This window comes from Rhinichthys klamathensis, unplaced genomic scaffold (genome assembly GCF_029890125.1).
Source record: "Rhinichthys klamathensis goyatoka isolate OS25496 unplaced genomic scaffold, OSU_Roscu_1.1 h1tg000046l_1, whole genome shotgun sequence".
Lineage (NCBI taxonomy): Eukaryota > Metazoa > Chordata > Actinopteri > Cypriniformes > Leuciscidae > Rhinichthys > Rhinichthys klamathensis.
Window position 1 is genome coordinate 2648570 of NW_026606593.1, and position 26638 is coordinate 2675207.

Genomic DNA, 26638 nt, shown 5'->3' on the forward strand with positions numbered 1-26638 from the left:
AATCACCCTCATGTCGTTTCAAACCCGCAAGACTTTCGCTCATTTTCAGAGCACAAATGAAGATCTTTTTGATGAAATCTGAGTTCTCTTACGAGAGGTTCTCTCGTATTGCGTAAGCTACCTTACGCTGCGGGAAAGATTCATCTTTGCTGAGATATTGAAGCCAAAAAATTATTTCATAATTTGTATCCATTGACAACGCAGTTCCTCTGCGGCAGACCTAGAGCAGGCTAGCTAGCAGCTCATTGGTTCGCTCAGAGAGAACTGCTTAAGCCTATGGGAGAGCGGGGCTGAACCCGCTTCCAATGAGAGGCGCCCGCGCGCTCATTGCGTCATGGCCCGCCAGAATGGGCGTGGCTATGGTGTATATAACAGTCTCTCCCAGGCTTATATGTTGATTCATTTCATCTTCAGCAAGCTGCACGCTTCTGCTGTCCTGAGAAAAGCCGTCGCCGTCGAGAAGGCATCACTCTAGCGAGCTCCCGGACCCTGAAGAAGCCGGCCGTCTTCGCCACCTTCAGCCGCCCTGCAAGCTAGCGCCATCCGACGACTGTATCCTTCTCTTTTCTCTATTTATATCTAAAAGAGCCGAGCGTCTTTTTAAAGATGTCTCGTTTTTCCTGCGGCTCTTGCCGCGCTCGTCTCGAGGACGGAGACCGCCATGTCATCTGCGCTCTCTGCCTGGGACTCGAGCACGCAGAACTCGCCCTCGCGGATGGAGGATGCGACTTCTGTGAGAGCCTGCCGTTGTCGTCCCTGCGGGCACGACTTCTGGCAGCAAAATCCGCTCCCGCGCCGCCTCCCTCTTCGCCGCGTAAGAAGAAACGCCGCTCCCAGAGGCCGCCGGAGCCCCCAGCGGAACCATGCGGGCCGCCGCCTCCCGCTTCCCGCTCTCCCTCCCTGCCCCTGCCGGACATACAGTTGCCGCCGAGTGGCCGCTCTGTCGCTTCCGATGACGCCGCGGAGGAGAAGGACTCCTGTTCACTGCTCGCATCAGACAGTGAAGAATGGTCATCTCTCGGTTCCACGAGAGAGTCGGCGGGGATCCGCGCCGGGATAGAGGAGGAACTAATGCGCCTCCTCTCACAGGCCGTCGAACGCCTCGGTCTCGAGTGGTCTCCTCCACCCGAGCAGGCCCCGAACCGGATGGACGGCAGCTTTTTTCATCGGCGCTCGACCCCCGCGTGCAACCGGGCCGCCCCATTCCTGCCTGAACTTCACGCTGAGCTGACGAAGTCCTGGAATGCCCCGCTCTCGGCTAGAAACCGCTCTGATATATCCGCCTCGCTGCGCTCGGTGGACGGAGCCGCCGAAAAAGGTTACTCAGCCATGCCGCCCGTCGAGGACTTGGTCGCCGCACACCTCTGCCCGCCCTCTGCTAGATGGCGCTCTTCCCCCACGCTTCCTTCGAAAGCTTGCAGAGCGACCTCGAGCTTTCATGCTCGCGCCTACGCCGCCGCCGGTCAGGCCGCCGCAGCGCTGCATTCTATGTCTGTCCTCCAAGTATTACAGAGCGATATTCTCCGTGAGTGGGCCGAAGGCGGTAGAAACCCCTCCCCCGCTGTCACGGATCTGAGAAGTGCTACGGACCTCGCCCTTCGCGCCACTAAAGCCGCCGCACAAGCTCTGGGGAGATGCATGGCCAGCCTTTGTGTTGCTGAGAGACACTTATGGCTCACGCTCGCCGACATGGGAGATTCTGAGCGCGCCGCGTTTCTCAACGCGCCCCTCTCCCCGACGGGCCTTTTCTGATCTGCTGTCACGGGAATCGTCGATCGCTTTTCTGAGGTCCAGAAAGCTACTCAGGCGATGAATTTGTTTCTGCCCCGCCGCGCTAGCTCTTCCGCGGGCCGCTCTCGCGAGTCTCCTGCCAGAGCTCCACCACAGCGCCCCCCTCCGCAGACTCAAACAGCCCAGCGCAGACAGGGCGGCCGCCCTCGCTCTCGCTCTGACAGCCGCCGCAGACCGCCGCAGACCGCCGCCCCCACGAGGCCTGCGACCTAAGATCACGCTGAAGCCTGATCATCAGAAGTCTGCCTAGCAAAGTCAAGAAAACGACGGTGCTCTCCCGCTGCGGCCGGACCGCCGTCAAAGCTTCGCCCTCTGCCAGTCCCCGTTATTTCGCCGACTGCTGTAGTGTTGACCGCCACAAACAAGCCGGTGTCCCAGCCCGCTTGCGAGCGACAAAAAGCCGTTTTTACGGCTACCCAGAGAAATCTCAAAAAGAGAAAATTTGCCAGTTGTGTAGAAAATGTGCCCACAATCATGTGCTCACCCATACACACAAGCATAACATATCCCGTGTCTCTATCAGAGCCCCATCACATGAAACGGGCACAGCCCGCTCTAATATCAGAGAACATAAACACGCCCACGAGCTCGTGCGCGTGTCCCCTCTCTGCTCGCTCTGTTTCACGGCCCATAGACTCCTCTCTGAGTGCAAATCCCGTTGCCACACACATTCAAAGCGCGCCCACACACCGTGTCCAGCCCGCTATGTGCAGCAATCAGGGCGATATAGCCATTCGGCCACTAGCCGCATGCTCCAAAGCGTGGGAAGCCATTCCAGGCATTTCCCCGTGGGTACTAAGCATTATAAAGAACGGCTATCTGCTACAGTTTCGCCGCCGCCCGCCTCGTGCGCGCGCGCGGCTCGAATCTACTGTCAGCCCGCTGGCCGCCGGCACGCTCCGCTCAGAAATTGCGACGCTGTTGCAAAAGGGCGCCATAGAGAGAGTCCCACCATCTATGACCGAGTCGGGGTTTTACGGCCGTTATTTTCTGGTTCCCAAGAAAGACGGCGGCCTCAGACCGATTTTAGATCTCAGGTCTTTGAACAAAGTGCTCATGAAGAGACCGTTCAAGATGCTCACTACCAGGAAACTCCTCGCGCAGGTGCGCCAGGGGGACTGGTTCATCTCTCTAGACCTGAAAGACGCCTATTTTCAGATCCAGATAAATCCCCGTCACAGGCCATTCTTACGTTTCGCCTTCGAGGGTCATGTTTATCAATACGCCGTTCTCCCGTTCGGCTTATCCCTGGCGCCCCGCACATTTACGAAGTGCATGGATACGGCGCTCGCCCCCCTGCGGAGCCAGGGGCTGCGCATATTGAATTATCTGGACGACTGGCTGATTTGGGCCCAATCACAGACGGAGCTTCTGTCGCACCGCGCAGTTCTCCTCGACCATCTGAAAACGCTGGGCCTCTCTGTCAACTGGACAAAGAGCTCCCTTCAACCCAGTCAATCGATTTCCTTTCTAGGAATAGATTTGAACTCGGTCACGATGACGGCTCGCCTGTCCACACAGCGCGCGCGCAGTGTACAGCGACTGGCCGCCTCGTTTCAGATGGGCACCCGCTCACCTCTGAAAACTTTTCAGAGGATGCTGGGTTACATGGCCTCAGCCTCCGCTGTGCTTCAGCTGGGCCTTCTGCACATGCGTCCGCTTCAGCTTTGGTTAAACAGCCGTGTACCCCACCGCGCGTGGAACACGGGCCGCCAGCTGATCAGAGTTACGCAGACATGTCTCACGGTGCTGCAGCCATGGACAGTAGCAGAATGGTTTCGACAGGGCGTCACGATGGGGACCTTTTCCCGCCGAAAGGTCATCTCGACAGATGCATCCAACACGGGTTGGGGTGCAGTCTGCGAGGGCTCAACGGCCTTCGGCCATTGGTCGACACAGGAAAGCCCCTTACACATAAACTGTCTGGAAATGCTTGCGGTCGAGAACGCGCTTTCGCGCTTCCTCCCGCTCATTCGGGGACACCACGTCCTGATCCGTTCGGACAACATGGCTGTGGTCTCCTATCTCAACCCTCAGGGCGGTGTCAGGTCCAGGAATCTCTTCCTACTGACACACCGCATTTTAGTTTGGTCTCAGAGCCGCCTGCTCTCGCTCAGAGCGACGCATGTGCCGGGCCATCTGAACGACGGTCCAGACATACTGTCCAGGAACCTCATCTCCTCAGGAGAATGGTCCCTGAACACACAAACGGTCCAAATACTGTGGCGGCTATTCGGCAGAGCAGAGGTGGACCTCTTCGCGTCAGAAGAGAACGCTCACTGCCCAATATTTTTTTTAAGGAGCGAGGACGCGCTAGCCCAGGAATGGCCTCGCCGCCCGCTCTATGCATTCCCTCCGATCGCTCTGCTACCACAGGTAATTCAGAGGATCAGGGACACACGCCACTCGGTGCTCCTCATAGCCCCGCGTTGGGAGAGTCAGAATTGGGTTCCGGAGCTCACTCAGCTGTCACAGACAGCCCCGTGGCCCATCCCAGTCAGAGCAGATCTCCTCTCTCAAGTTCGCGGCACGATCTGGCACCCCCATCCACGGCGCTGGGCGCTACATGCATGGGTGATCAACGACTATTCGTCGATTTGCCAGAAGGAGTAAGAAACACTATCATACAGGCTAGAGCACCTTCCACGAGAAGGCTCTATGCGTCTAAATGGTCTGTGTTCTCAAAATGGTGCACCGACAAACATCTGGACCCACGGTCATGCGAGGTGCCGTCTTTGCTTGTTTTCCTTCAAGAGATGCTGGACAAGGGCAGGTCCCCCTCCACTCTCAAGGTTTACGTGGCAGCAGTCGCGGCGTTCTCTGAACCCCGACGCGCTCAGTCCCTGGGCAAAGACGAGTTAGTCATCCGCTTCCTCAGGGGAGCTAAGAGGATGAACCCTCCGCGCCCCCCCTCGGTTCCTATCTGGGATCTTTCTATAGTTCTCGAAGCTATGAAAGCACCCCCGTTCGAACCGCTCGAGTCTGTGGACCTAAAATACCTCTCGCTCAAAACCGTTTTTCTGACGGCTCTGTCCTCAGTAAAACGCGTGGGGGATCTTCACGCGCTCTCATCCAGCGCCGCCTGTCTCGAGTTTGGACCGAATGACTCTGTTGTCATTCTCAAACCTAGACATGGCTATGTCCCGAAGGCGATTGGTACCCCGTTCAGGGCTCAGATTTTTTCCCCTTTCGGCTCTGCCTTCATCCGATAGTGAGCGCGACGCCAATCTCCTCTGCCCGGTGCGGGCTCTGAGATTGTACACTACGCGCGCTGCCGCGTTCAGACGCGCTGAGCAGCTTTTCGTGTCGTTTGGGGGGCGCACCAAAGGTCTGGCCGCCTCTAAACAGACACTGTCTAGATGGATAGTAGACGCTATCGCCTCTGCTTACGCATCTAAATGCCTGCCCTGCCCTCTGGGCATCAGGGCGCACTCCACTAGAGGCATGGCCTCATCGTGGGCATGGTCCTGTGGAATTTCCATTCATGACATTTGTGTGGCCGCGGGATGGGCCTCCCCGTCCACTTTTGTCCGATTTTACAACTTGGAACTTCCCGCCTTGCAGGCAAAATTACTAGCTGTCTAACGACCAGCTCCCTAAGAAGCTGCATTACTGGGAGTCCCTCACACAACCGGTTCGCCCCTTGTGCTCTCCTTAAATGCTTATACACTTCATCATCTGCTTATGTATACACTTCATGTGCCCGCTCTGCCGGCCTCATAATACATTCACTCCACGTTAAAAATCCCCCGGTATCACCCTGGGATTCATGAGTGGATTCATAGCGCGCACGGCGTTGACCAGGTGTTCCCGCAGCGTAAGCTAGCTTACGCAATACGAGAGAACCTCTCGTAAGAGAACGAATCGGTTACCTAACGTAACCTCGGTTCTCTCTAGAAGAGGGAACGAGTATTGCGTTCCCGGCCGTGCTTGCGCTACTAGCGTTTCGCTTCACGCTGAAATAAATCAACATATAAGCCTGGGAGAGACTGTTGTATACACCATAGCCACGCCCATTCTGGCGGACCATGACGCAATGAGCGCGCGGGCGCCTCTCATTGGAAGCGGGTTCAGCCCCGCTCTCCCATAGGCTTAAGCAGTTCTCTCTGAGCGAACCAATGAGCTGCTAGCTAGCCTGCTCTAGGTCTGCCGCAGAGGAACTGCGTTGTCAATGGATACAAATTATGAAATAATTTTTTGGCTTCAATATCTCAGCAAAGATGAATCTTTCCCGCAGCGTAAGCTAGCTTACGCAATACTCGTTCCCTCTTCTAGAGAGAACCGAGGTTACGTTAGGTAACCGATTCGTTTTCTGTCCCTCCATTGACAGCTACGCAACTACCACTTTGACACTTCAAAAAGTTCATAAAGGGATTTTAAAACTAATCCATTTGAATTGAGCTTTAGTCCAAATTTTCTTTAGACTCGATCGCTTTATATGATGAACAAATTGAATTTTTAGGCTTTTATTCACATATACACATTCAGGGCCGGCTGAACTCTTGAGTATTACACAAACCTGCTATAATTAAATATGTTCAATAACACAAATATACTTTATGTATTTAATCTCACTTTATTAACCAATGTATTTCCTGCTGACTTTTGATGATCCAGTTCAACCATACAAATAAGCAAAAATGACTTTTAGATAAACATCTATTTGTGTTTCATTTATTTATTGCTGAAAGGTGTGTTTTTATTTATTATTATTAAAAACAAACAAGCCGAGCCCAGGTGAGAAAAAGTAACGCAAAAGTAATGTAAAGCATTACTTTCCATAAAAACTAACTAAGAAGCACAATTAGTTACTTTTTAGGGAGTAACGCAGTATTGTAATTCATTACTTTTAAAAGTAACTTTGTTCAACACTGGTCCTGGGACTCAGAGATACCAAATGTTTGGAGGTTTCACCATGACTACAAATTCTCCTTGGTCTTTAAAAATGACTGACATTAATTTAGTTGATAATATTTTGTAATTATCATTTAAATATGACTAATTTTCTAATTGTTTGTCATAGATCAACAAAGAAATTATATATCAATATTCCAATGAAATATTATATTATTATTAAAACGTTGCCAATTATTACTCCCATTATTACATGTTGCCCCAAGAACACATTAATATGCTAATTAGATAGTGTATTGAATGGGAAAACCCATTTATAGCCATTTTACCCACATGATGCATGAAGTAAAATGGTATATCAATTCTTTCCGTTATATCTCTTTAGAACATAGTTATGAGAATCACCTTTACACAAAGTTTTTTTTTTTTTTTTTTATCCTAAAAATTGACTGGTGAATGAAAAAACAAAACCCATTGGTTTTCTTCAGGGAACAAACACGTCACAATATTCCTCATTTTAATAATTCCTGCACAAGACATATGCTAATTAAAGGGCTAAATATTTTTTAAACAATTGAGTCCTGGTGGTGTCCAATGTCCACAACTAATAACATGTGAATAAAATATATTTTTTCAAAATGCTCTGAATGTAAATTACATGAAAAAGTATGGGTATTTGCCCCCCCCCCCCAGCCACATTTATAAAAGCTACTTAAATTCCCTAATTGAACTAATCCTGGCTCAATCTAAGCCGGTCTGTGAAACCGGTCTTCGCTGAATTTTGCGATATTACATCTAATCTGGCTTTGAAACACTTGTATATAGTCTATAGTCTATCCTACTTAAAACACACAGATTTAGATTGACAAAGCAAGTGCACATAACATTCAGTAGAAAAATAGTTTATTGTATTAACAGGCATAAACGAAAACATTCACCATTGTTAGTGTTTTACATGACTACATAAAAGGGATAAATGCAGAAAAGTAGATGAAAATGAACAGCAATAAAGTAATTAAAATAAACTATATACATACTCTTCGAGAAGGGAAAAAAATTACTTAAAAAGGAACAAATATTCAGAACCAACACACTGATTTTAGCAGGAAATGAAAAAAAAAAGGTTACTTTTAAAACCGGACAAAAAGTATTCCACTGACTTACACGACTGAATCGGCCATACAGGGAAACCTTCACAAAGCGTTCCAGTCTATGGACTTCTTTCCTGACTTCTTCAGCAGTTCATTGGTCTTTGAGAAATGTTTACATCCAAAGAAGCCACGGTGAGCAGACAGTGGCGAGGGATGGACGGCTTGCAGAACATGGTGTCGATTCTACAAGTCAACAATCAGAAAACAATGTACAACTGTTTGGAATATTTATCAGATCTACTGGCATATATTTTCTGGTTGTTCAGTTACGAACTGAAAGAATTACACACATCAAGTTCTAGGTTCCCAACATACCTTGTTAATCGCAGCCCCTTTCTTTTGAGCATATGAGCCCCAGAGAATGAAAACAAGACCCTGCATGTTAGTGCTGAGCCAGTGTACCACAGCATCTGTGAAGATCTCCCAGCCCTTGTCTTTGTGAGAGTTGGCCTGGTGCGCGCGCACAGTCAGCACAGCATTCAGCAGCAGAACTCCTACAACAGACATTTATAAAGAGGAGGTCATTAAACACATTTACATGCACAAGGAAATTAGCTTATATGGCTATATATTTATATGCAATATAATCACAGTAAACATGACTTTGGAATTAGCATAAATTAAAGGGGTCCCTTTCTGCTTTTTTTTTTTTTTTACTTTTTCAACTTTCTTTAGTGTGTAATATTTCTGTTTGAGGATGAAAAAGGTCTGCAAAGTTACAAAGTCACTCCAGCGGGAGTTATTCTCTCTATATCAGTGTCACTGTTTCTGAACTCCCTGAAATGCCTCAGTTGTAGTCTTGAGTTTTCTTCTGGGAACAAACACGTCACAATATTCCTCATTTTAATAATTCCTGCACAAGACATATGCTAAATAAAAGGGGTTGAGTTGCTTTAGTAGTGTTTTGAAACTTGAGGTTATGGTAAGAGGCGTGACATTTCCGAAACACGCTCGAAGCGGTTGACCAATCACAACACACGGATCCAGCCGACCAATCAGAGCATATATTGTCCTTTTCAGAAGGAGGGGCTTCATAGAGACAGGAACTAAACAGGGCTGCGTTGCGTTTCGAAGCTGCCAATGGTTCTACGATTAACTTAAGCTTACGATGCTTTTGAGAAACGCAGCCCTGAGAGTTACTGACAGACTGGGAAAAGAGGTGCTGCAACAATGTAAAATATGTGAAAAATAATTAGGTTTTTTTAACATTCAAGCATAAAAAACCTGTTCTAGTGAAAAAGGGAATAATAGGTCAGATGGGAGAAAGGATTTTTGCAATTACTGATTCAGAAGATTGAGTTAATATAGAAAAAGCCAAATTAATGTGCAATTACAAATATTAGTGGTTTAAACAAGTGTTTTCTTTTTTATTTTCTTCATAAACAATGGTTCCAGTTCTACATTTGATTTGATTTGTTTGCATCATGCACTGGTCCAATGCTTATCTCTCTGATAACATTTCTTTTATATATCCTTTTTCTTATATTTTCAGTGAGAGAAGACAGGAAGGAAAGGGAGAAGAGAAGGACAGCAGGATCAGGAAAGGACCTCGAGCCAGTGGGGCCAGTTGCATAAGCATAGCTTCTATGTTAAGACTGTCTTAACTCTTTCCCCGCCAGAGTTTACTAAAAAAAGTTGCCAGCCAGCACCAGCATTTTTTAATCACATTCACAAAACTTTCATAGCTGTTCTTGTTATGTGTTGTAAACAAGAAAACGGATGCATATCATGATTATATTGGGTCCGTGCATTCATCGGAAAGTGACAGCAGCCTAATATACCCACAGCTTTTTGTGTGTTAATCAAATCAATGTTGATCAACAAACAAAAGAGAAAGAGAAAATCAAGTTTGTAGCTTTAACAAAGATAAATTGTATTAATTATATTTAATTTATACATTGAAGACTCTGCAGTGTTATTTTAAGTTCGTTCGTTTCAATGTCTGTACCTGAATACAGTTAAATTTAGCTGAAAAACAAAAAGCACTGCTTATTTCATTTGTATCTTTGTTCTGTTGTATTTATCAATGCCTGTAATTTGTTTATTATTCTAATAATAAATACAATTTCAGATGCACTCTCCGAGAAAAATCACTTCAATCATTGTAGAATGATTCTGTACAAATAGAGCTATTTAAATCATCTGGTGAAATAATTTTCATATTGCAATATAAATAGCAGAAAAACTAAATATCGGAATGTCAGTGCTTTCCAATATCGTGCAGCCCTACTCTTGACATGTCTTGCAGTGTCATCGGTTCTGTAATGAACCATTAAAGTGTATGCCATGAAAAGCAGAAAGCAGGGGAAGCACACCTTGGGTTGCCCATCCAGTAAGATCTCCATGACCGGGTTGCTCAAAGCCTTCGATGTCTGAAGCCAGTTCTTTGAATATGTTCACCAAGCTGTGGACAGCAAAAGTGACATAAAATAATTGCACCCAAACAAAGAATCATAAAGCCCTTATAATAATTTGTAACATCCTTGTGCTTATCTGTAGCCTGGTAATACCAAGCTCTGCTACTTCGCTTTGCTTCATAGACAGAGTCTGGCATGTCATCATTGAAAAGAGTTTTCTTTCTCGTGGGGAGGCGCTTGTCTGAAGTATAAAATCATTAGTTACCCATAAGCCAATCACATAACGTTTGGTTATGACGTGTGTTATTCGCCAGCTCAGCCGCATCGAACTTCCACTGTAAACGCATGTATGATGCGAAAACGAAACCATTGAGCGAAATACCGGAGTGAACATGGCTGACCGAGTTTTGCAGCCTCCTGAACCTGATCCTCCATTACCCCTTTTCCACCAAAAACGAACTGGTTCGGAACTGGTGCTGGTTCAAAGTTGGTTCGGAGTTGGTTCAACTTGCGAAACTTCTCAGAACCTGTTGTTTTTCCACTGACTAGAGCGCCCAGCGAACGACGTCGTTACATCACTGTGTACGTCGCCATACATCTTAGCTAGAAACGCTTGCAAGTACAACATTACTTTGGGATTATCTCTAACTCGTGAACCAAGAAGGCTTTAAAAACAATTGAAATATATAAGTCTTTTAATCTTTTCCTTTGATATGTAATCTTTTCTGATTAGTTATGTACTCCTGTCTTGTGTATTTTTTTTCTTTCCATTTATTTGTTCTATAGTACTGACTGTATTCTCCTTTGTTTACATAACGTTTTCAATAAAAAAAAATTGATAAAAAAAACTAAAAACACTTGCGCCAACTTCAAGCATAACAATTACAATGGCGGACTACATCATGTTTCTGCAAATGTTTCTCCTGGCTTTGCGATCCTATATTATGTCAGAAAATATGTTATCTAAACCCGCCCCCAGCCCCCGACGTAAGCATGACGTGGTAAAAGAACGGTTCTAGTCCAGCAAAGAGTTGGTGCCGCTTTGGAACCAGTTTTCCTGGCCGAGAACCGGTTCTTTGGCTGTCGAAACACAAAGAACCGGTTCGCGCGCAGGCACCGGCTCCGAACCGGCTCTCAAAATGCGTTGGTGGAAAAGGGGTACATGAGTGCAACCAAGGGGGACACAATCACAACTATCGCCTTGCCGGCCTTTGGCCTGCCCAGTTTCTCGCTGACGAAACTTTTCAACCACAACATCACCTCTATTCAAAATGTTTAACAAACACTCTTCTTGTTCGGGCTTCAGTTTGAAAGTGCCAGGAAAATTCTCCACAACAGAGCGAATTGCATCCCGTGTCTCCATATCCGCAGTTGTTTTCGATTTCCCCAATCTTAAACTCGGTGCCTAGTGTCTACGTCACGGCTCTCAGCCCGCCCTCTGTTCGTTGATTGGCCGGCTGTTTTCAGGCCGGAGGAAAACTGAGAGACATGTCGATGTCTCAGACTAAGTACAGAAGCGAAATGAAATTGAGCGGAAGTACGAAGTCTGAAGTAGTCAGGCTAGCTTATCCGTTCAACGTCATTAAAAATAACAGAGGTTGAAATTAAACATAAGCTGTCAGAATATAATTTCGCAGTGTCTCGTTAAATTGCCTTTTACAGTTAAGAACCTGAGAATTATGTTTAATTATCTTTTGATTGCCTTTCTTAACCATGAGGTTCTTATCTCAAGGGCATCAAGCCCATATTGATCCAGGTGGATTTACTACCTCATCTGAAAATCAGGAATGAAATTCAAAGACGCTTATGAAGTGTCCGATTCCGGAATCCACTGCTGCATCAATGTATATCTAATGAGTGATTTATAATCAATATTTATCCTGATTTGAATTACTTCATGCGTATGTTAAAGCATTTGTTTTACTTTTTCTCTTCAATCTCTAGAGAATAATGATAAATACTGTCTGTAGCTCTTACTGAGAGAAAGAACATGCTATCAGGATGTTTTGGGAAAGTTTCCCATTTAGAGCAAGAGCTCGACCAACTCCAACCTTGAATAAGCTGTGTATCGGTGTGTGTGTGCGCTAGTATTCTTTATTACAGGTCCTGTATTGGGGAGGTAAACATCTGGTACCCTGGGGAAATAGACTGACTTTAGAAACGCAGTTCTGCGACCTGGAAGGTCACAACGTGACTCAAACTAGGGTCCAGGTGTCAGCCTTATTATAAATTGAGAAATGCTCCTGCATATATCAGCCCATGTGTGGAAGATTTCTATATTTCTCTATTTCTTAGCCAATCAGAATCATCCAACCTGAAGTAATGACATAGTTGTGACCTTGAAATGTGAATGTATGGCAGAGCGGCCTATGAATTACTTGCCGAGTATTGAAGCTGAACAGTAACATACACTGCCATTTAAAAGTCTCTTATGCTCACCAAGGCTGCATTTATTTGATTAAAAAATACAAAAAAAATGTGTAATATTGTTAAATATTATGACAATTTAAATATATTTTAAAATATAATTTATTCCTGTGATCAAAGCTGAATTTTCAGCATCATTACTCCAGTCTTCAGTGTCACATGATCCTTCAGAAATCGTTCTAATATGCTGATTTGATGCTCAAAAAACCTTCATTATTATTATCAATGTTGAAAACACTAAGGACGATTTGATTAATAGAATAGAATTTCAAAAGAACAGCATTTATCTGAAATAGAAGGCCATTTCCACTTGGCCACATAAATATGTCTCCCCAAAACGGACATAAATCCGATCTTTAAATCCAGCGCTATATGCAGATTTAACGGAGTTCACATCAACGAAAACAACAGATATGAGCAGCATTTTATTGATCATCAGCTAAATTCAAAATCAAAGACCGCAATAGGAGAGAGCAGCAACAGCACTGGTATGATCATTTAGTTTCTTTACTTGTAATGAAGATGATTGTGTGTTGAACGTCTGCGACTTTGTTTTATTTGCGTTGGCTTGCTAAAGAGATACTCTGCTCATCTGCGGCGATGCGTGTTGCAGTAGCGCTGTTATATCTGGCTATAACATGACATATAGCCTATAGCACACTAACACATTTATTTTTTAACATTTTGGGAGGAGTAAAATATACATATGTGGTTTCAACAACCAGATGCTTTTACACTTGTCCATTTTCGTCTGGAATGCGTCTCAGATCACCTCCTGAAGTGGTTTGAGTGATCAGATTTAAATCCTTCTTGAATGTGTTTAGAGGGCATTTACACCGGGTCTTTACACAAGCGGATAGCGATCTGATCTGAGAAAACCCTTGAAGTGACCAGGTGTGAACAGGCCCTTTGGTTAGAATAATTCAAAAATGTGTAGTGTTGGGGAACACAGATCTAATATCACTAAATATTAAAGTGTCTGTATAATATGTGTTATTTAATTCAATTTTAGGGGTTGTTTTGTTTGTTTTATGGAGAGCTTAGATAATCAGGCCAATAAGAGACTTTTAACTACAATTTACATTTTTATTATACCGTTTCATAAAAAAGGTCTACAGATTTATAGAGATCAGGTAAAACCATTTAGAAACTGGTTCGTTGTTCACGGTAGGGGTGCTCCGATCAGGATTTTTGGGGCCGATCACCGATCGCCGATTACTGGAAGCTGTATCACCCGATACCGATACCGATCACCGATTACAGGGTCTATTTGAAGACTTCTTTTTATCATGTAGCATTACTTATTAAACTATATTTAACAACAATGTACATTAAGTATTACATTTAAGAGAAGACAATGCATAATGAATTGACACCTGTGTATTTATTTGCAAGCAACATGTATTAACATAGCAGCTTGGTTATTGGGATCAGCTTAGGGCTTGACATACAACTTTCCTGTAGAATATAAAATAAAATGAATAAAAGACAGAACATCTGAGTCTTTAAATTTAGCTTTAGACTACTTTAAACATTATTTTTACTATAGCCTTTTTTTGTTGCTGTTTTTAGTTTAGAGTCGGTCAGCCATCAGTTTTTCTAATACACTTAAAGGACCACAGGTAGTAAAGTGCACAGCAACAACAACAACAACAACAACAACAACAACAAAAAAAAAAAAAATAACAACTTCCATATCTGTATCTATAACTTTGCCAACTCAGATTTTGTGGGCATTTAGAGAGGAAGAGAGAGGTAGACAAACCTTTGTGTGTGTGTGTGTGTGTGTGTGTGTGTGTGTGTGTGTGTGTGTGTGTGTGTGTGAAGAAACCTTGCAAAATTATTTTAAACAGATTAAGAAAGCCACCGCTACTGGTCATATCTATGTTTAGATTGATTTTTTTTTTAGATCCAGTGAAGTCTGTCCCACCATGTACCTAATATAAATAAATAAAACATCTTCAGTTAACTAGCAGATTATTCATTTTGTTCACTATTAAATAAGAAATCTAGCGCTAAAATGTGTTTTTGAACTCAAGCTGCGCGCTCATTGCCGCGGCGATCAGTTGCATGGATACAGTGCTCTGTGTCTCGCGCAGTCTTCACTCGGACGCGCGCTTCAATCTATCGCCGTTGCGGACTCTTATTCATTCCGGTGTAATCACAAAATAAAACACAAACGTATCCTTGCTTGATATAACTGTAACCGCTGATGAACATATTCAGTTTTGATGAGAGAAAATATGTACGAGTGATTTGACGGACGCACGGGGGTTGGATACATTTTTGTCATTGGTTGTTGCGTTAAATCTTACCCAGATACAATAGTGCTATTTTCTGATTGGCTATTGTGTAGCTCGACGAACAACACCAGAGGAAACGCGCTTGATTCATGCCGGTTCCACAGTGAGAGCGGCGCGGCCAGAGTTTTGGCCGCTGCGGCATATTAAATATATTACAAATAGTTTTTCAGCGTGAGAAATACAATGTGTGGCGGGAGAGCGTGACAAAAGACCGAAATGAGTGACTGTCACGCTCAATGCTTGACACTTGAGAGCCCTGTTGTAGAATAGAATTGCTAGACCGGTGAAGCTATTTTTACCAGTGCGTAAAAAATTGTCTCGCGAGTTTTGCGTCATCTGATCGGCTTTTCTGGATCGGCCTTTATAGAGACCGCCGATCACACATCCCAAAGCAATTATCGGCCGATTATGATCGGCGACCGATCAATCGGAGCACCCTTAGTTCACGGGAATTGCCCCCTAGCTGTAAACCATTAAAATGTTTTGAAACAGTTATGACAAAGCCTTGTCACGTGACTCCTACAATTAAACCGTTTGAAAATTAAATACAAAACCAGTCCTAATTGAAAGAGAACAAGTTGACAAAAAGATTGAATCCAAGATTGGGTGAGAATATCGTATAATGAGTGATTTATAAGCTATTTTTTATAGGCCGGTCATTTTGACCCGGGAATACCACAAGTGTGCCTATGTACCATTTTTTACAAAATAAAAGTTTTTCCAAAACAAACTTCCTGGTGAAACATTAAAGTAGACTAGTGTGATCAACAGTACCAATTTTCTAAAAATAAAATAAATAAAATAATCCAAAATTATTCAAAAATAAAGGTTTTTTTACTCAAAAAATGAGATGCCTACTCTCAGATAAATGAGGCCCACGATTAATTAGATGCAAATGGAAATACAAAAACAGTCCTAATTGAAAGAGAACAAGTTGACAAAAAGATTGAATCCAAGATTTGGTGAAAATATGGTATAATGAGTGATTTATAAGCTATTTTTTAAAGGCCGGTCATTTTGACCCGGGAAGACCACAAGTGTAACAAGGTAACAAACCCCCCCCCTAAAAAAGTAAGAATTTTCAAAAAACATTTGAGAAGTAGTTATACCCTTTGGGAACAAAGTCACTAAGTTTCAGTCCAATGCGATAACATTAACTAGTATTTTTGGGAAAAAGAAACTCTTCTCCGGGTCAAAATGACCCGAAGACCACATGAGGGTAAAAACAAATGGTTCAAAACAAATCAATTGCTAATGGATACATGTCACAATATAGTAATCCGTAAAGCTGCTTTGAAATGATGTGTATTGTGGATAGTGTAAAGACGACTGCAAGACAATACCTTGGTGGAGGTGGCACAGGTCTCTGAACGCTGAAGCAAAGCCCATGAGCCTGGTTCGGCCCATGATAAGGGTCCTGGCCAAGGATCACAACCTTTACCTAGAATCACAAGAAAAAAAATATTATTATAAGGTGCCAGACACAGTGTTTTGTTCTTAGTTCTGCATGATGCCATTTCAAGCAACCCCTTTGGACCCTTTTAATGTCTTATAGTTTCCATTCACCACCATAGAAGTTTATATAAATTATTCATCAGTGCATATCTTTTTATTATTATTATTAATGCGCCATTGTAATCTTTAATCTAAATATCTTCCCCTCCATCTTGCAGCACATTTATTCTCTGATGCGTTTACTGGCGCGAGGGCGGGGCAACCTGTCACTCACATGAGATCCACCAATAGCAAACCACAAACATCCAAACAATTCCCCATGGTCAAAATCAAGTCCCATCCTACATTTTTTTTCTTGCTCGAGAAGCCGTTTCACTCAGATATACATCACAATAGTAAAGAAAAGACCATTTCATGTCGACTTTAAAGACTGTTTCCAATGCCTATTTAACATCTGACTGGAAATGTTTTAGGAAAACATTGCTGATGAGCACATGCAAATATACCACTTCCATCTGAAAATATGCATATCACAAAGAGATCTTTGCAATGTATGCATATCATCGAATATATGTGCTATAAGGGGATGACTATAAAGCAAATAGATATTGAAAAACAACTAAACTTTTTTGACTTCATGGAGTCTTTAAAGCAAAATAAAGAAGCTAAATTCTCTGTGCTAAATGCTTTTGAAGCTAAATGCTTTTGAACATAATTGTTTATCTGGTGATTTTAACATTTGGCAACCAAAACCAAAAAAAAAAAAAGGAATTTTCCTCCTAAATGTGTCATTTTGTCATCTTTTTTCTGTCTGAAGCATTGCTAGGGTTTAAATGCAAAGGAACAACTGATTAGTTTGACCTGCCTTACATACCCAGCAAACAATTTTGCGTTTGAAAGACGTCTAATAGCCGTCCAAACACAGCCCAGACGTCTAGGCTAAAACAAGGCAAAATTTGGGCTTTTATTGAAAATTTAATAGAAATCTAAACCATAGCCAAAGAATAGACTAGTCAGTTAGATAAAGAAATGAAATGAGTGAAGAAATTAAACCAAACACCTAGTAATCACGGTTTACTTTGCTTACATGATGGAATATCACATTCAAGGTTATTATAGCCAGACTATATATCGGGTCTATAGTTAAACTATTGACGGCTATTGCTTGCTGGGTACGAACATGACATTCAACTCACATCTTGTACGTCACATGTTCGTGTCCAGGAGAAAACTTCATGTGCAGGTGGATAGATGGTGTGTTTTTTCCTCTCCTCAGCAACAAAAGACATCAACTGCGAAAGAGAAGCACTGCTGTATATTACTCTTCTTTTATCAAGGGTTAAAGTGAAAATTATTTTTCATGTCTTACTTACTGATTTAAAGTAGTTCTTTCCGAATTCTGCACTGAGAGCTTTCTTCCAACTCTCTCCAATCCCGTCCGGAGCAGTTTTGTGTTCAGAGAGCCTTTCCAGAGCCGCTTTTTTGTTTTTGTTGATCCGTTCAAGTTGCTCAGGACTCAGCGATGAAGATGAGCGCGTGACGTCATCGCTCTCCAACTTTTGCTTTTTCCCCTGAGGCGATATTTTTATGTATTTGGTTGAATTCCATGATCGTTTGGTAGCACGGTCGAGCATTTGTACATTAAAAAAACGAACACAAGCTATACTTGAAAACATTGTCTATTTGTTATGTCATAGAATGCCTTCTCAAAATGCATCAAAGTTTTGATGCCAAGACTCAAATGATTTAGTAGTTAAACCTTTAACTTAAAGCTCCACCACATTGTTTACAGGCACGACCAGAATGCGTGAGATTTTGATTTATAAGCAACTAAAATATGTGCAATTGACATGTAAGCTGTTTTGTTTACACTAACATTTTCGCAGCATGTTGTCTGAAGTAATAGCCACGTGACTTCTTCTTCTGTATTATAAAGGTGCAATACCGCCAACCACTGGACTGGAGTGTGGGCAGCAGATTGACAGGAACAAAAAATTTAATAAACATACAATTATTATTTAATTCAATTATTGAATTAAATAATAAGTATCTTTCAGATATTTTTTAGGACGTAAAACTACTTCCGGAATTGTGTAAACTACATTTCGCGGGAAGGGGGGAAAAGAACAACGAGGTGTCAGTCAGAGCCAATTCTATTTGCTCGTGAATGACAATATGTTCAACAGATAAATAAACCACCACCACTTTCATTCATATTTCAAGCGAAATGTGTCGACATATGACTTCAAGTCCAGCCGCAACAGCCCAGAGTAAATAAAGTGTGTTTTACTCACATCATCTTTTGCATCTCCTGAGCATGTAAGATTTCTTTTTTTGGATGCTGGCGAAAAGAACGACTTAATACTTTTCTGTCCAATCATTTCCGCAAATAAAATGAATATTTAAACGAAATATACTTTAAAAGAGCAATACTCGAGGTATGGGTGCGTGCAGTTATAACTCCCGCCAGACGTCAATGACGTGGTATATGACGTGATGACGTCACATGCTTGGCGTACGTATGTAGAGTGACAAAATAAGTTAAAGTTGTAATGCTTTACATAAATGTTACCCCAAAGCACAATTTCCAAGTAGGCTATATTCAAAACTATCGAAAAAAAATCCTGTTTTTGTTCCCTTTTTATTACAACACAAACTCTTGGTTGACTATAATAGGTAGTTCTTGTCTATATATGATGGTCACAAAAAAATCTTTCAAATGTCAAAATTACTCTGTGTTTACACAATAATAGCCTAAAGCCTAACTGTTTTTCTCTGTCTGTTTTGATTGTATTGATGTTGCTGTTGTTATAAGCTACTTGGTATAATTTAAAGTAGCCTAAGTAGATTTTCGCATGAATAAAAATCCTGTGTATGCCATGGCTATAATGGTTTTGTACATGTAACTCTGTTTTGTTCTTTTTCTTTCTTTTTTTTTTTTTTTTACAATATAGGCTACTAGCCTACTACTACGACGACTATAACTAGTAGGCCTATTTTTATTAATAATAAATAATCATGATTATAAATTCTTTAATGAAAAGGGATGTGGTATAGAAAGATAATCTCAGACAAGGGAAGACATGACATCCCATAAGAACGTTGCAAGAAAGACAGTTTTGGCAGAGAATGTCTGGTTTAGGCTATAAAATAGACCACAGCGACCCTGTGTGGTCACTTGTGAAGCAAACTGCAAAGGCATATGCTTTTTATTATTTCCAAACAAAGTTTGTTTTCTCAACTGTGATCATGATAATATTTTGTGAACATGACTGCACACATAATGTGTTGCAATTTTGCCAAAAAACAAGAAGTATTGTTATAATGAGCATTCTTGTTCATATATACCGGTACTCACTTATCGCATTGAAAGAAATAGTTTACCATTTAGAGGAAAGATACCAACAACCCTTCTCAAGCAAAACATTTCACAAAACGTTAAAATGATTCAAATTAATATGAAAAGTATTCGGCAGTTCTGATTATTAAATGTTATTGTGTCATATTCGACTGTTAATTTGATGACAGAATTCTGAAAAATTAGATCAGCGTAATTTGATGTCAGATGCCATTGGTTTAATATTATCTAATGTAGAATGGGATTTACCGTAGGCTACATGATTTCAGGATATATTGTATAGCCTATGATCTGAAATTTGTTTATCAATTTGAAGTGACGGCTTTGTCAAGTAAAAATTTATTTTCAAGAATAGCAACGTTGTGTTCCTCACTCTTCTTCACTCTTTTTCTTTGGACTTCTGTTAAGGTGGATAGCATGGTAAGCTAAATTAAAAAATAAAAGAATTGCCAATGCCTCATCAAAAGCCAGTGTTGAATGAGTTAATATGACGTATTAAACAATAACAACAACAAATCATACTGAAATTAACCACTTTGCATGTAAAAAATAATAATTCACTGATACATTTCATATTAGCTAGGCTATATTAGTGGGGTTTTTTGTCCTAATAACAAATCACTGTGTATTAGCCTAGGTGAGGTTCATTTTTATTAATTAAACACGTAGCTTCCAAAGCGCAATCCATTTATCATCGTTGCAGCCAAAACCAGGAAAATACACATTTCCCCCCATTACGCTGTGGTGAAATATTTGGCTGGAGTGTTTGTGTTTCATCTCTTTAGCAGTTGATGTAGCCACTTGTCGCTATCAAGACCTTTCATATCAAAGCGCCTGGAATGGCCTATATGTGTATTCTAACCACAATGTATTGGGCTAAATGATGTCTAATAGAACGGGTCAGTAAAAAAAAGTCTGTCATTTTCACAATAGGCTATAGCCTATATTAAATAGCGCAACACGACGCAAAGTCATCTTTTTTCCAAAAGGTTGCACATATTCGGCTAAGTGTGCATTTGGTAAGATGGTAAAAAGAAAGAAAGAAAGTTGTCTTTCGAATATTGACCTGAAAGTGATGGAGCCTCGTGCCAACAAAGTTGAAAAACGCACAGATTACTGAAGTAATCTCGGGTTTAGATTACTGTTCATTCGTCGTACACCGCTCTTAATCCGTAATATCATCCTTTAGACAATAATATGTCCCTGGATATTAGAAAAACGCATCCAGGGAATAGGTCTAAAATTATTACCTATAGACCTATAACGGAACACGATGTTTAACTGCAGACTTTGTGTATTGCCCGGCCGGCTGTACACGGATTGCTGTGACAAATCCTTTGCAATTTTTCGATTATTTTGAATTTAAGTTTTGATTTGATGAATACAATTTTTGATGAATGAAACTCTCAAAACGCTTTTATTTATTCCCCCTTTTATTGTGAGGTTGTTGGAATATCAGTTGGTCTCTTTATTGACTATTTATTTATTTGATAGCCTAGTATTTTATTTATAGCCTGTGCCTGTCTATATTATTATCTAATAATTTAATTGATTACGGTTCATTTTATTTAATATAGGCTATGGCTTGATGATTTCGTAACAACTTGGTCCAAAACCAACATTTTCTGTGAGGAAAAAAAGATGTTGTACATCTGAGCCTTTGAGGAGAGTGTGTTTTGTGGTTATTTGCCTGATAAAGGATCTGATAGACATCAGACAGAAGCGGGATCTCTGCTTTCCTGTCGACACGGCAGTACAGGACAGGAGATGGCCACGAAGTTGCCAGACATGCTATGGGATTACCCTGTGGGGTGGGGTGGGGGGGGGGGATCAAAGTTGAAAGCGTTTGTATTCTCCTCTGATTCAGACTGTCGCTGTTCCTGCGACGACACCTCGAAGGGCGATAGGAGCGTGTGGGTGTGAAAAGCAGCGAGTATAAAGTAGGTGGGTTCAAATGCGCTCGGAAACATTTCGTCTCTGGACGCGAGCAGGACTGGAACCTCAGACCGAGAACTGAACTTTTACAGTGCAAACTGGACTATGGCATTGTTTTTTGACCAATCGTTCGATTTAGTTCAAAAAATAACCGTGGACACCGAAAGAGATTTTATTTTCAACACAAGCATGGTCCAGTTTACAGGTGAGCATGTTACTTTGGGCTAAACACGTTTGTTGGATTGGGTAACACATTATTTTAAAGTGTCCTTGTTACATATATTACATGTATATTTATAAAAAAAGATTTATCACAACTTAAAATTCAACATTAGAAAAATAAATAGTTAATGTGTTGTTTTAACTTCAAAAAGAACGTGTTTTAGGCTATTTTACTTAAAATATTAAGTTTTGTTAACTTTAGTTTAGTTAAGGTGCATATTTAAGTTATTTTAACTTTTTTTTTTTTACCATAGTGATAACAGTAAATTATGCATAATTACATGCAACTAACCCTCAACCAAACCCAATATGTTGTTAATTAATATTACTTAGTACTTAAATATATAATTACACTGTAACAATGGCATCTTAAAATAAAGTGTAACCTTGGATTGTTAGAGACTACTTTGAGCAATTAATAATAATCATTGTTCTTATTCTTTCTTGTGTTATTTTCGCTATTTTTAAATAGAAAGACCAGCACTCTTCGATTGTTTATTTCCATTGATGGTTCCATGAAGAATCTTTAACATCCATTGAACTTTTCAATTAGACAGAAGGTTCTTTGGATTATTAAAATGGTTCTTTTAAGAACTGTCTTTATGGAACCCAGAAATTCTATGGGCGCGGGACCTTACTTTAAAAATGAATCGGGAAAGATTCTTACACTTTACTAAACAAGTGACTTTAATTTTTAGATGTAACAACCAAGCATACGCTGTCTTCTCCTGAACTCGAAAGAACTTACAGTGCTGATGGGCAGAGAAAAAGGAAGAGGACGATTTTTAGCCGCGCGCAATTGTCAGAATTGGAGCGCGCGTTCATGATTACGCCGTATCCAGACATCACTCTGCGCGAAAGACTGGCTGCGCTCACACTGCTTCCAGAGAGCAAAATTCAGGTAAGTGTAGTGGACGATGAATAGGCAAATCATGATGTTATTTTGATTTCAACGTCTTGATTTGACATTTTAATATTTATTTCCAGGTGTGGTTCCAGAACAGACGGGCTCGCAGTATGAAAAGCAAGAAGCTGACCACACCAGTAAGGAGAAGTCTAGGCGGGGAAATGAGCTCTGGATGTATACCTGTCACTACCTTTCAACCAACCAGTCTTGATTTAAACCCAGAACTGAATTCTGGCGTCCAAGAACAAAGAGAGAGGGCAACAGAGGTCAACAGAGGCCCGGGTCACCATCAGCAAAGCCTTAGACAAGCTCTGAGTCCCTGGTCTCAAAATCTCCCGCACCCAACACCACCCCAACCCTCTATCTCCCCAGACCTGCCTGGAGTCCTACACTGGGGGAATAGACACTCGGAAACAACCGGAGTGTCATCTTTCTCCAATTGTCCATCAGACAGATTGGCTCAATATCCGTTCCAAAACCAGTCGAACAGTCTCTGGCAGAACCACTGCTTCACAGCTCACCCTGAAGGGTTCTCTGGACACCAGCTGAAACCATACTGTCCCGCCAATCAGGCCATGTATTCCTCCATGTCTGTGGACCAAGTGATTCCCACGCATCAAACCAGTTTAGATGGAGCACTTCCGAGACAGGCTTTGACACACTATCCTCAGACCTCACTGGGAGATATTTCTGACCTCATATATAAAGCAGCCGTAGTCACCAATCTGGAAGACTGTTAAACAGAATATTTCATTTATTGTTACATAAACACTATTGTAAAAAATATTCTCTCTGGTGAACTTGTATTTGTCTCCAATGTCTCAGATGTGCTAATGGTACTTATGTTTACAGTAATATGTGCAAATGGAACATGCTTCCTCCTCCTCCTCTTCTTCTTCTTTTTTGTTGTTCTTGCTATTTTGCACAACTGCAAATGTGAAGAGCTAGTTTAGGATTGTCCAACATAGGCAGGATTGTGAAAACGCTTTTATTGTTGCGATACAGTCAGCAAAAGAAGAGAAGAAAGCCTGCACTCCTGAATCCTTAATATCATCAAAATATCAATTAATACAAAATATTTTGTATAACAAATGTAAATAATGTTTTCAACGTGTTTCTGTGGGTTGTGATTGAAAAACGTTCCTCTGTATTCTAAGATGCTCACATTGTGTGTATTATTATTTATGTAAATAAATCACTTGTATATTTATTTACATTCACATTTAACAAATTCATTGGTATCTTTGCCATAAAAATTACACTTACATCTGACAATAGTAATTCTTCACAAGTAAACATCTCCTTTGTTTGCTTAACATATTAGGATATTGTTGCATTAATCTAGCATGTACTAATGCGCAAATCAATTTCGACCAATCTTTTATTCATAACATCAAAGGTATTGTGGGGTTTTATATAATCTTAAATATAAGACTACCACATGTGAAATACAATGTGTTGCAATAACAAGAAACAGAAATGAAATCAAAATTCCACCTCACCAGAACAAAAACAAAACCTGGGAATAAACAACAAATGTAAAAAACAAAACAAAATAAAAAACAATAAATGAAAGATAACAATAAAAAAAAATTAAAAACCCCCAGGGCTCATGTTTTATCAGCTTATGGGTCTTAGATTACATTTGGATTTGAAGATCCAAACAGTATATTACTGTCGAAGTAATTATGGAGAAAATAACAGGGATAACTGGACACTGATCTCTATGTATCATAATCATCTCCACACAAAATAATCTTCAAAGAAAATATAATAAATTCTCATAATCCTGGTGTCAAATCTACAGTCATACTCTGTTTTGTGTGTCAGCTTGCATGTGTGTTCCTGATGCAGCTACATCCTTTAATCCAAAGGAAGATATTGAATGGATATGTGCTTATTTTGTTAGAAGCAAAACAGGAAATATAATAATAATCATAGACAGGTTGATCGGTACACAATGTTAGGTGATCCTGTATAATTCCTTTTCATTTTCCTTTTGAGCCTCCAGATCATTCTTTCATACAGCACAAGATGGCAGTAGAGCCAACCTTTAAGCTGTGATGCATAAAATTAGTATTATTATTATTATTATTGATAACTATTATTGAGTATCTACCATAACTATGTAAAAAAAAGTGTTGTAAACGCGACGTGGAGATGTGAGTAAGGTATTTTATTGAACATATACATTTCTATATGTAACGTTAGCTCTCTAACAGAGTTCATTGTAAAGCAATATATTGTGAAGAGTCATTTCATGGTTGTAGCGCTGTGATGGAATTTATTTCAAGGAATGCCATAGGTCAGTAGCCTAACTTCTTCAGCTATAGTCAGCTTGAGATCCTTTCCATCTAAAATGGTTGTATCTCTTAAGCCTAGTGGTGAATGTTTGTGAGCAGTAGAATAATCCCTCTCTCTTATTTTTAGTTATGAGAAAGAACCATATTCATTCGCACAGTAAAGCAGAGCCGAATCACAACCAAAACAATGTTCTTCCGCAAAATGCATGCAGTTTTGTCTTTTATCCGCTAGAGGGTAGGCTACCTTTAATGCCGAGTTCAGACTGCACGATTTTCAAAATAATCGGGTCACTGTTGTTTTCACACTGCATGACTATCTGGGGTAACATTCAGTTGCTGCTGTGTTCACACTGCACGATGAATCGGCGACAGGAGGTTTCACACTGCATGACTTTACAAAAGAAAGAATCGCCGACAACTTCTACCTGGTCCGCAAACTACGTTTCACAACCAAACAAACGCGAGAAGTGATAGGAAATAACGGAAGATCACGCGCGCGTGCGTGAGACCGGAGTTCTCGCGCGACACTGAATTTGTTATTAAAAATGATAGCCTACAAATTGTCTGTGCACTGATTTGTAGCGAAAATGAAAAAATAAATAAACAGTTTATGCTGGAAATGGTTGGGAAGACGAGGGGAGCAAGGACTGTGTTTTGCAAATAGAGTTGGGGGTAAATAAATAATTTTGCAAATGTCCTGCTGTTTCTGCTGGTCATACAAATGTTTGTGCTTTGTTTCTGTTTGATATAATTGTAAATATAGGCCTATCTATTAAAATACTGATATTCTGGTCTATAACTCCTCCTCCTCCTCCCTGTATCTTGCTCTCTCATTGGCTGTCGGTCATCGCCGATGTAGTTTTCAGTCAGAACACATTCACACAGCAGGATTGTGAATCGCCGACAGGTCCAGATATTTAGCATGCCAAATATCTCATGGGCGTCGGCGACTCGTCGGCGATTCTCTCAGATCGCGTCTTTGCTCATTCACACTGCGTGATTGTCACTCGCGTGAACGAGCACCGATTTGCCTGTGATTTCGGGCATTTGTCGGCGATTTCTCAAAACCTGTCGGCGAGCCAAAATCGGGGCTAAAATCGTGCAGTCTGAACTCGGCATAAGCATGTCCCCGACAACTGAATTTAAAAGTTCTGATTCTGCAAGACAGACCGAGCCGCCGCTTTTTCCCCTCATCCCACATGCCTCGTCAAAGAACCAACAACAACAACCAGCGCCCTGCAGAGCATCTACATCTCCCTGACTGACTTGCCTTCATTGGTGACAGACAGCCCGGTAACTATCGTGTTTGACCTAAACTTCGCACTGTCACTGCTGTGAAATGAAACCAACATTAACACACCTCCATTAAGCTAAACAACAAGAAAGCTAGTCTGGTGTGTTGGAGTAAAATAGCGTCGTGGACGTTTGGAAACGCCACCAAAATGAGAAGAAAAAAAAATGCCCTCAAAATTCAAGACACGACTTTACAATAGCCCATGAGTTGTTGTTTTTGTGTTTATAACATGATATAGTAAAGCGAAATCATGAGCAAGAATAGCCTACTTTTTTTTGTAA

The 26638-nt window shown here is 41.5% G+C and overlaps 2 protein-coding genes across 4 annotated transcripts; one reads left to right on the forward strand and one right to left on the reverse strand.

Annotated features, from left to right (window-relative positions):
• Nucleotides 1–7531: 7531 nt before the first annotated feature.
• On the reverse strand, nt 7532–18816 carry unga (uracil DNA glycosylase a). Of its 3 annotated transcripts, none has more exons than XM_056247380.1 (7): nt 18665–18816; nt 17712–17968; nt 17535–17630; nt 16227–16324; nt 10112–10200; nt 8112–8290; nt 7532–7979 (listed from the first exon to the last, which is right to left on the reverse strand). In XM_056247380.1, the coding sequence occupies exons 1-7, from the start codon at nt 18717–18719 to the stop codon at nt 7839–7841; spliced, it is 915 nt and encodes a 304-aa protein (XP_056103355.1). In that variant the 5' UTR covers nt 18720–18816; the 3' UTR covers nt 7532–7838. The 3 variants fall into 3 exon arrangements, with proteins under 3 accessions (XP_056103355.1, XP_056103354.1, XP_056103353.1); XM_056247379.1 differs by having other exon boundaries at nt 17712–17909; nt 18633–18816; XM_056247378.1 differs by lacking the exon at nt 18665–18816 and having other exon boundaries at nt 17712–18085.
• A 2848-nt stretch (nt 18817–21664) lies between these two features.
• Nucleotides 21665–23500, forward strand: sebox (SEBOX homeobox). The gene is made up of 3 exons (XM_056247377.1): nt 21665–21836; nt 22552–22754; nt 22841–23500. Exons 1-3 carry the CDS (start codon nt 21737–21739, stop codon nt 23498–23500), a joined length of 963 nt encoding a protein of 320 aa, XP_056103352.1. The 5' UTR covers nt 21665–21736.
• Nucleotides 23501–26638: the final 3138 nt, after the last annotated feature.